This window comes from Akebia trifoliata, chromosome 16 (genome assembly GCF_017979445.1).
Source record: "Akebia trifoliata isolate Shusen 1 chromosome 16, ASM1797944v1, whole genome shotgun sequence".
NCBI lineage: Eukaryota > Viridiplantae > Streptophyta > Magnoliopsida > Ranunculales > Lardizabalaceae > Akebia > Akebia trifoliata.
Genome location: NC_141390.1, coordinates 8,067,325 through 8,078,646, shown reverse-complemented (window position 1 = coordinate 8,078,646; position 11,322 = coordinate 8,067,325). Strand labels below are relative to the sequence as shown.

Genomic DNA, 11,322 nt, shown 5'->3' with positions numbered 1-11,322 from the left:
TTTCAACCGTAATGTCAAAGTGGGTAGAATCCTCCAAAGCATGAGTGGGCTCCATTGATGCCCTAGTGTGTGTGAAATAACCAAAATCATGAAGGAGAATGACCAAATGAAGGACTGTGAGTTAAAAGGAAAAATAAAAGGTTCTGGTCCGTACATGGAGTACGGACTGAGTAAATTTACTTGAGTCCGTGCTTCAAGCACGGACCGTTCAAAATTCAAACAGTCCGTACATGAAGCACGGACCGTTCAAAATTAGCGCAGTCCGTTCTTCATGCACGGACCAGTACATGCAAGATGTTGAATTGATGCATGAACGGACGCATAAAGGGGCCCATAAACCCTAGTTATTTGATGTTACCATCCCAATTGCTCCACGATGGTTTCAATCATAACTTCACGAAGGACACGAAATGAAATAAACACTAGTATATATATCATAAAAAGAGTCATACAATGAGCACAAAATACGAAAAATATTCACATGTGTTTCAAACGTTCATGAACATATCCTAAGATCTATCATCATCTGACCCAGGAGCATCTCGAGCAGTGGAGTCAACACCAGAAAGATCTACGTCCCTCAGACCGGAGAAGACAGAGCCGGTACCCGAAGAGGCAGGCAGATCATGCATCCCTAAGCCCATATCAGAAGAATCTACAGTAAAAGCCGGGGGTCGGGTAGAAGGTCCGGCGCCATCCGAAGCCTGAAAAGATAAACAGATGCACTCAAATAACAGGCAAATATGCAAGCAGGCTAGTGAAAGAAGATAACTGGAATTAAATGTACCTGAGTAGAAGGTGGTGGATGAGCAGATGTGCTGGCCCCATCATGGCGTCGATGATAGTCCTGAAACATCACAAGAAAACAAAGCAATCAGCCTACAGTGGTAGAAATACTGAATTGAAAAAAAAAAAAAAAAAAAAACGTACCATCTCAGCCTGGGCACGAGACTCCCTCATGGCCAGCCTCATCTCTAACTCATGGATGCGCTCAGCCTGAGCTGCCACCTCCGCCTGAGCCGCTCTCCACCGAGCCTCCATCTCAGCACAACGGGCCGCCTGGGCCTCGATCACACTGTACCCCTCCCGGAGGCGACGCAGATCATCAATCTGAGGAAAAAGTAGCAAGTTAGACTTGAACAGACATGGAGAATCAGAAGATAAGAAGAAGATAAAAGTTAGGACTCACGGTGTCATCGTGCTCCCGGATAAAGACTCCACCGATCTCAGTAACCCCGGCACGCATAGGCATAGCAGGCATCAGGCAACCAATGGAGGCGGTCCTGAACCAACTGATATAATCACCCTCCACCAGAAGCCCTCGCGCTGGTACCCCACCGACCTGGGCCAAGTACTCCTCAGCCGACAGATCCATAGAAGAAGGCGTCACCGGAGCTGCTGGGATACTGAGGGATCGATCATGCTGAAAGAATAGCCGCTCTCCAAAGTAGTACACATAGAAGAGACGGCCAATGAAACAAGGATAGAGCTCTCGTCGCATGTCTCGATCGAAGGCTGCCCACACCTCTCGGCGCTCCTGGACCGACTGAGGAAGGTCCGGAAAGGTAACTGAAAATACCTGCACAACAAAAAGAAGGGAAACAATGAGATTCTAATACATTGGAAAGAAGCTCTAGTGCTACAAACCAAAAGAAGTTACTCACCTCATGAAGCCTGCACCTGTCAAAGTGGGCCCGAGCGCTACGGGCATTGCTCTTGATAGTACGCCCGTCTCGAGTCGCCCAAAAAGCACCTAGGGGATAGCCCTCATCTGGATGGCGCATCTCAGGTAGATAATATGGGAAGTGAACATGTACAAAAAGCTGGAGGAAAAGAAAACAACGAGATCAGACCAATCATCGAAAGAGACAAAATGTTAAAAATTCAAGATGTGAGAAGGAAAGTACCTCGATAAAAGGCCAGAAGAACCTGGCAGAGATACCGCCACCTCGTGGGGAAGTGATACCCTCCACAATGCGATCTAGGCCACCAAGGATGGTGCCATAAATCAGACTCCCCCAGTCATAGGTAGCTACTCGGCGGATGTCTCGAAGAAAAGGGAGAAACCAAGTCATCACGGTGGAGTCATCCTCCAAGAAAAAGCAACTCCCTAACAGAAGCAAGAAACTGAGACGGAAGACTGCAGCAAAGTCAGCATCTCCTCGCCTCACGGTCCGACCCCGCTGACCTAGGGTCGACCACAAAAATCGCATACCCAGCCTATGCAGTTTGCCGACCTCGCCAGCCGGAATATAGGGAGCCCCAATCAACTCGGCAACCTCGTCTAACGGTAACATATGAGGAAAAATGGCCTCTCCCTCCATAGAGATCCCAGTGATAGTGACAAAATCAGACGGCCGAATGCCAATCTCAGTCTCTGGCATATGAAACGTATGCGTGGCTGGGAACCACCTCTCCATCATCGCAACAAAAATGGGTCGGTCTGATCTAAAGTAGGGAATCCTCAAAAAAGCTCCAAAACCGGCCCGAGTAAACTGGCCCCTCAGATCCTCAGTAAACTGGGTGAACTCCAGCATAAAAGTCCTCCAACTGCCCCTGTAGCTGCTGGATGGGTAAGGAGTCGGCACGTCCATCCGTACGTACATCGAGACGTGCCTACTCAATCCAGTGAGAAGAGGAGTATCCACTACACCCTCTCTGGCCTCTGCAGGAATCGAAGCACGAGCTCCCTCTACCCCTCGACCTCGGCTACCACTATCACCTCGTCCACCACTACCACCCTCCCCACTACCGTCACCTCGTCCACCACTGCTACTACCACCATCATCTCGGCCGCCACCACCACCTCTGCCTGCCGCCTCTGTAGTCCTACTCCTCCCAGGCACTCGTCGGACAGCAGACCGACGTCTGGAGACGCCGACCTCTGCCTCGCTCTCTGAAGAAGAGCTGCTAGATGAAGACTGTGTCGCCTCCTCCACAGGTGGTGCCCTCACGGTCTCCCGCTCGTACCGAGTCCTCGCAGCTGGCCTATCTCCGGACTCACCAATCAAAGCTGCCCTACTCCCGCGAGTACGCGCCATCTACAAAAAAAATCCACTACCCAATAAAAGCCCAAACCAAAAGCCCTAACCAAGATCGAACCCATTAACCTAAGTCAGACCAAAGCCTTGACCTAAACCAGAACCTATCAACAAACCTTAACCAAAATCCAAAACCCATCAACGACCAAGAAGTTAACCTATCCAATAACCATGCCTTACCACCTCAAACCTCGAAAGCCAATCCCAACCTACGCCTAGCCTTTCCCAAAAGCACTCAAATCATCCCACCCGATGGCTTAACCATTGTCCCAATCATTCCCCAAAGCCCACCACCAACTAATCACACCTACATCTAAGGAACCTACTCCAAAGTTCAAGGCAAATCCAATGGGTTCTGAGAGAGCATATGTGAGCATTAACGTGATAAATAACAAAAACATGCAAAACAAAATGAATAAATCATAAGCAACACGCCATGAGCATTGCACACCCAAAAGCACGTATGACAAGAGAGCATGCAAGGTAAAATGAGCATATCATAAAGGTTCTTGTGAAAAAGCAAAAGCGGGCAAAGCAATACAAATCATAATGGGCATGCAACAAAAATTTCGTAATTCGAAGGTTATTTCATGATAAATCCTCATGCAATCAAAGCTTCAAAACAATGAACAAAGGACATACATACGACAAGTTGTGTGTTCACTATGGATTGTTCGAAGCAAGTGGTCATGCGATAGAAGTTTGCAAAATCAAAAAGAAATTAACCTAAAAGGAGAAGATGAACTAACCTCTATCGAAGGAGTAATCCAAAGAAGTACCAAAAGTGCTCCAAATCCAAATATCCACACGCCCGACATGTCTCTTCGACCACCCAAGCACGCAAGAGAGAAATGAGAGAGGAGAAGACGAAGAATCAGAGGAGAAGACGAAGAATAAGAGGAGAAGACGAAGAACCAGAGGAGAAAACGGAGAAGAACGGCCAAGTGAAACGTCTAGGCGCGACGTTCGGTTTTTAAAAATGTTCTGGTCCGTGCATGAAGCACGGACTGAATTAATTTTGCGCAGTCCGTGCTTCATGCACGGACCGAAAATATTAAAAATAGAGTCCGTGCTTGAAGCACGGACCGAATGAGATTTAAATAGTCCGTGCTTCAAGAACGGACCACCAAAAAAAAAATAAAAAAAAAAATAAAAAAAAAATAATAAAAAATAATAAAAAATAAAAATAAAAATAATAAAAAATCAAAAATAAAAAAATCATCAAAAAAAGAAAAAAAAAATCAAAAAATCAAAAAATCAAAAAAATCAAAATGGTATTATTGCAAAAGCCAAAATCAACTATTTAAAGACTCGTTTGAAAATACCTAAGTCAAAGTTTTTCTCAAATCATCACAAATCCAAGACCTCACACGAGCTCCGCGCCACGAGGTCAAGGAAATCAATCAGCACCCTGTCAGACCCCGTGCTTGGGTAGCCATCTCTTATCCATCGAATCAAATCGGTGTTTTCACAAACTTGTCTAAGCAAAATCCTCGGACCCGCACAAATCAGGGTTTCGTCTATTCTTTGCAGTTCTTTGCACGCAACTCCTGCAAAGAGGGGCAGCTGTAGACACCCGAATTTGAGCGGGCCCTCGACGTAAGATGCCCCCAAAAACCGAAAATTGGAATGGGCCCTGAAACCCAAACCTACACAACAACCCATTGCATTTTCCATTAATAAATGTTCGAGGCCATTTACGTAGCCCATGGACCCGCACACCTCACCACTCTCATATATCCTTAAAATCAACCCAAACTATTTTCCTACACCCAATTCAACGTAAACCCAACTCAACACTATTCTATCCAAGCCCACAACCCTACCCAATCCATTATCTAAGCCCACAACCCTACCCAATCCATTACCAAAACCCAAAGCCCAATCCACTACCCAAACCCAACCCAACCTATCAATCTCATCAAACCAATCACCAAGAGATGACACATGTCATCATCCCCTTCCACCTCCCTCACCTAATCAACTCAACCCATAACCCTACCCTAACCTAACCTATTCCCCATCCTCTCATCATCAACAACCCATAACTCAACCCATAACCCTACCCTAACCTAACCTATTCCCCATCCTCTCATCATCAACAACCCATAACTCAACCCATAACCCTACCCTAACCTAACCTATTCCCCATCCTCTCATCATCAACAACCCACAACTCAACCCATACCCTATACACCCTAACCTATCCCTCATTCTTTAACCACCCACATCACAACCCATACATATCCATCACTTTCCCTTAAAACACTCCCATAAAATCACCTCAACCCATACCTCCCATACTCTTCTCTTTAATCATCTAACCACCATCACCAATCAACTAATCTCTCCATCCCTCCATTTGCCACATGTCATCATCCCTTCAATCCTCTCAAAATCAAACCAATCACCACTCATCTCTCCAAATCAAACACCATACTTCTTCAACCATCTCAACACTCATTCTCCAAACAACTCCCTTACACCACCACTCCTCCCATCAACCATCACTCATCTCACCCCACCAAACACTCTACCCAAATGGATTTGGGTAAGATCCAAACCATTTGGGTTAAAACACAACCCATTTCCATCATTACAAAAATACCCTCATTTTCATCTCAAATTTCATACCCTTTTCCTCTCAAACCCATGCCATTAACCACTACTCTCATCCTTCACCCCATTATACCCTTAAAAAAACCTCTCAACCTCTATAAAAACCCCTCCATTCTCCCCATACAACAACTAATGAAATTTTTATAAAAAATCCTCCAAAACTACAACCCTCTACTCTACTCTACTCTACTCTCAATACCTCACTCTTAACTCAACTCAATCTCCTACAATCTCAAGCAAGTCCAAGTCAACTCAAAAGAAGAATATCAAGAAAAGCTTTGAAGATCAAGATTGGGACAAGGTGGGTTTGAAAAAGGACCATCCCCTCTAACCCCCACTTCAACTCTCCCCTCTCTCTACACCTTGCACACACCACAATGATTTGAGTCCTTCAAGGGCCCCTTTTTCAATAAGGGTGCCCTCAATGGACTAAATCAATATCAAAGCCCCTCACACTTGAGGGTACACATCAAATTATTTTTCATTTATTTTCTTTTATTTTAAAAATAACCGAATTCGAGGTTACCACCTATGGTGGGTGGAGTAGGGTGCCTAACACCTTCCCTACTCCATAAATGGACCCCCTTACCTTGAATCAAGGGTGGGACCACGTGCATTATCCTACGAGAGTCATCACATCAAAAATAATTTAATTTTTCAAAAAATGAGACATCGGGTGACCATTCACACCCAATTCCATATTTGAATGGTGGCGACTCCAAAACACCCCAAAGTGGAGGGATGTTTGAAGAATATTCGAAATCCCGTTTCCACAGGACTGAAATCCAATCTACCGGAGATATGGGATGGTAGCATCACATCTTAAAGGCCTTCTAAAAACAAAAATAAAAAGAGGAAAGGGGATAATAAAAGAGAGGGATGTAGAGGGTAAAGAAGGAGAGAGGGGGGGGAGGTGTACTTTGAACCCACCTTAATGCTTCATCTTTTCTTCCTTTACTTTTCGTCTTCTTCTTCTTCTTCAATGTCTTCTAAGGTCCTTAATGATTTGGGAAAATGTCACTTTTTTTCTTTTTTAATTAAGGGAATAGAGAAGAGATGATGGGGAAATTAGATTGAATGTAGTATATTTTGTTGTTGTGAGACTTGGGTGGTTTTTTTGTAGTGGGAGTTGGTGAGTGAGATTTAGTAAGACTTAGTAACTCATTTTGGGAAGAAGAACGGAGTATTTATAGATGTTTAGAGGGTATTTTGGGGGTATAATGGGGTGAAGAGTTGGGAAGAAGTAGAATGGTTAGGATTTTTAGGGTGGAGGATATGAAATTTGAAGTTAAAGGGAGGATAATTGTGTAATGAGTGGAAATGGTTGGTGTTTAAATCCAAATGGTTTGGATCCTACCCAAATCCATTTGGGTAGAGTGTTTGGTGAGGTGATATGAGTGATGGTTGATGAAAAGAATAGGGGTGTGAGGTGTTAGGTGTTTGATTGGGTGTTAGGTTAGTGAAAGAGGTAAGGTGTTTAGATTTGGGGGAATGGATAATGTAAAAAGTTGGTTGGTTGGATTTGGGGGAATTGAGGGGATGAAGGCATGTGGAAAATATGATGAGAAAATAAGGTGATGAGGTATGTTGATTGGTGATAGTGGTTGTTTGATTAGAGATAAATGTATGAGTTATTTTGGTGATGATAATGGGGAGGTGTGGGTTGTGATGTAAGTTGTTGGAGTGTTTTAAGGAAAGTGATGGATTAGGGTGTAAGAGATATGGATTGTGATGTTGGTGGTTGATGGTGTTAGAGAATGAGGATAGATTAGAGTGTAAAAGATATGGGTTGTGATGTGGGTGATTGATGGTGTTAGAGAAAGGTGATAGGTTAGATTAGGGTAGGGTATGGGTTGAGGTGATTTTTGGATAGAGGTGATGGGTTGTTTAAAGAAAGATGATGGGGATAGGTGATTAGATGATGGAGGTGTGAGGAGATGAGGATATGTGTCACATTTTGATACGAAGAGGGTGATTGGTTGATGTGGGTAGTGGTTAATGGGTTATGGGTTATGGATTAGGGGTGGATTGGATATGGATAATGACTTGTGGGCTTTTAGTACATTGGGCTTAGGTTTTAGGAGGGTCGTAAATTGTTTTGGATTGGGTAGGGTTTGTTTTTTATTGGATTTTTTAGGGTGGGTTTATTTTAAGGTTTAGGTGATATGGGATTAATTTTAGGTTATGGTGTAAGGTGAGAAATTGGTTTTTGGAGAATTAAGGATTTATGGGTTTTAAATGGATTTAGGGTATTTGTGGATTTGGAAGTGGGATGGTGGGGGTTGAAGAAGTGGTAGACATCCCAAGTCTCACTTTTTTAATTTATTAATTTGAGGTTTTTGAAATCATTGATTTGATAAAAAATGCCACGTGTTGGCAAATCGGGTCTTTTAGGCCTGTTGGAGAATTTTATCGGATATTTCTAGATACAAACGTGGAGTGGTGAAGGTTGGGAAGGTGTAAGGTAATTCAAACCCCTTTGGTAGGTCCCCTAGACCATTGGGAGGTCTCAAGGGGGTCGGTTTGGTCAAAAATGTCGTTTTTCAATGTTTTAGGCCCTTGAGGCCCATTGATGAACTTTGTGGAAGAATCAGTATTTTTGGTCCCTTTCGAGTATGGGCCTGTTCAAATTGGAGTGTCTACAAATATAATAAAATAATATATATTATTCTATTTTATATTAAAAAATAATAATAATAATAAAATACATTATATATTATTTCAAATCGGATATTATCGGATTCAAAATGTAATATTTGAATCCGTATCCAATAAGGATTCAAATATATATAACTATCCGAATTCGAATCAGATTTGAATTTTCGACTATCCATTGACACTTTTATTGCCACTTCACCTTGGCTTCAATACCAAAATCAGATTGGAGATAAACCACACATTTCTTCTACAACGAAATTTGCATCACACCTTAATCAATCATTAGAAGAATTTGAAGCTAGGGTTCCTTTTAGAAACAATGAAGAAGCAAAAGACATTTTTCCTACGATTTTCATTTTTGGTAACATACCTTCAAAATCCAGATCACAATAACCCATTTTATTTAAATAAATAAATTAAAACTGGTTCTAAAAAATATTAAAAAATAATAACAAAAAGCACATTAATAACACACTCGAGAAGAAGAAGACTTCAGCAATTTTCATGGTCTCGTCTAACTAACTAATAGAAAATGATGTAAATGTCATTTTCTAGCTATAAAAAAAAAAAAACAAAAAAAAATCCTTTATTCTTCTAAAAAAACTCGTCATTTTCAAGCATGGTTCCAAATCTCTATTTGACTTCTCGTCTTGTTCATGGACAAGACCGAGTTGTCTTGGATGAGTCAACTCATTTAAAGCATTTTTATAATCATTTATTTACATATATATATATATATATATATATATATATATATATATATATATATATATATATATATATATATATATATATATATATATATATATATATATATGAAATAATTATAATTTTTTAATTATAAAATAAAATATATTAGAAGATGTTTAGTAATAAAATATTATTTAATTTAGATTACATGTATTGAAATTCCAAAAAAAAGAAAAAATTATTATTTTAATTTAAATATAGAAATCTTGATTGACTCGTCCAAGTCATCTCATTTATCTCATGAGATTCCTCATAGTTGAGATGCCATGTCTATTCGCCTCATTCATGGAAGCGTCGAGATGACTCAGGTGAGTCATCTCGATCTCGGACAAGATTTGAAGCCACATGTTTCAACTGTATAATTCTTTATATTATCTTTAGTTTTTAGATTCTATCCCCTTGTTCAGCCTTCAAAAGCTCAAGAAAAGGTAGAACATTGGAGGATGGAGATCAATAAAGTTTTGAATAGAAAAATCTATGATTTATTACAATGAATGTGAAATTGATGAATTGAAAATAAGCTTGAACGCATTAAAATTAATTTTCTATAGTGGGGGAGTTAGACTCATAACTTAGTTGGTTTGACACATTGTAAAATAACTTTAAGGTCATGGGTTCAAGTCCAATTTACCCATTCAATTTTTTTATTTTATTATAAAGGTTGAAGAACTTATGTATGATCAATTTTCATGAGAAATATAATGGTTTTTATGGAAGTTAGGGTATTTAAGTCATTTTATTAATATATAAGAAAATACTATTTTGTAAGCGCACGCATCAATTTGAAAATACTTGGATATTAAAGCGTGGATTATTTTGACGTGTGCCTTACACGATAAAGTGCAATAGATAGTATAAATAGTAGATACACTTTGAAAATTGGAATCCGAGGGTAGTTCGGTAAAAGTAAAATTTGTATTTTTGGTACAAAAGTCAATTTCCAAAGTGTATTCAGGGCACGTTAACGTGTGCCCTTAACATGACCCCCATATGTAGAACTCTGTACAATCGAGAGTCGTACAGTAATTCTACTCCCACATGCTTTACATGCTACGTGGCACACTATTTTTCATGTACTGAATGTTTACTTACCATGAGTCAATATTTACACCTCGAAAATCAGGTTGATCTTATAGTGTGTAGGTGATAGTAATCTTGGATCAGTGAACCTAAAGAATGTGCCACGTGGAATTCCAAAAAGAAAAAGTGAGTGGAACACTGATGGGACTACTACAGTACATAACATGCGGTTGTGTGTAATCACGAGGAATGCGTGTAAAATAAGGCTGCAACCCCATCTCTAACACAACCAGAATCCAATGTTTTATGCTTATATATAAATATTTGGATGATTTAGACGTGCACCCTACGTTTTGCTGAATATTAGAGGTACCTCTATATTTTGAAATTGATGACATGCATTCCTTGACCTTAGTCTTGTAAATAAATTAAGGAGAAAATACTCAAATGCCCTCATCTTCAACCTATAGTTAAAAATTCAGATTTTTCTTCTTATAATAAGATTTTACTTTCTCCAACCTCCATGGTATATCTATTCAACCAATTAATCTTCAATTCATCATTTTCTATTTAGAACTAACCATTTACATAAAATGCTAGATTTTTTTTTTTTTAATCCAAAATCCAATAATTTTCAATTTTCCCAAAATTTTATTTGTTTTTTATTCCTAAAATGAGTCATCTTCAAGCTCTTCAACTTTTAGGGGTTATTTAATCTATTTAACCGTATTTTAATCCATCATTTTCTACCTTGTCTTTTTTGTAGAAAATCTTAGATTTTTCAATCCAAAATTTCATTAATTTTATACTTCCTCAAAAATTCTAATTTGCCTTGAGATTTGAAGGTTGAAGACTCGAAGTAGATAAAATCTTAAGATATTTGATGAGGGTTAAACTTTTTATCCAATAGGTTGAAGATGAGGGTGTTCAAATCTTTTCATCTTTGTCTATGTAGAAGACTAAGGTCAAAGGATGCATGTTATCATTTTCACAACATAAGGGTATCTCTAATATTTAGCAAAACATTGGGGAACATGTTTAAATCACCCTAAATATTTTCATATTACTTATATGTTTTTATTTTTTAAAAATATATTTTAATTATTTCTTTCTATAATAAGGATATATATTTTCAATTTGAGTTCATTATTATACATATATTCGTATGTACTATGATTTGTCTAAATATTCTTTCAATGATGGATTTGGAGGTTATATGTACTAATAATGGTTT

The 11,322-nt window shown here is 39.6% G+C and overlaps 1 protein-coding gene across 1 annotated transcript; it reads right to left on the bottom strand.

Annotated features, from left to right (window-relative positions):
• Window positions 1-411: 411 nt before the first annotated feature.
• Window positions 412-3,946, bottom strand: LOC147382499 (uncharacterized). The gene is made up of 6 exons (XM_086427120.1): window positions 1,908-3,946; window positions 1,665-1,823; window positions 1,190-1,579; window positions 931-1,110; window positions 788-847; window positions 412-704 (listed from the first exon to the last, which is right to left on the bottom strand). The coding sequence occupies exons 1-6, from the start codon at window positions 3,039-3,041 to the stop codon at window positions 510-512; spliced, it is 2,118 nt and encodes a 705-aa protein (XP_086283246.1). The 5' UTR covers window positions 3,042-3,946; the 3' UTR covers window positions 412-509.
• Between the last annotated feature and the right edge of the window lie 7,376 nt (window positions 3,947-11,322).

Excerpts from the sequence above, each read along its gene's own strand:
- LOC147382499 (XM_086427120.1), bottom strand. The coding sequence starts at position 3,041 with ATGGCGCGTACTCGCGGGAGTAGGGCAGCTTTGATTGGTGAGTCCGGA. Across the intron at positions 848-930 it reads CTCGTGCCCAGGCTGAGATG|GACTATCATCGACGCCATGA; the intron begins GTACGTTTTTTT and ends GTGATGTTTCAG. Across the intron at positions 705-787 it reads ATCCACCACCTTCTACTCAG|GCTTCGGATGGCGCCGGACC; the intron begins GTACATTTAATT and ends TTATCTTTTCAG.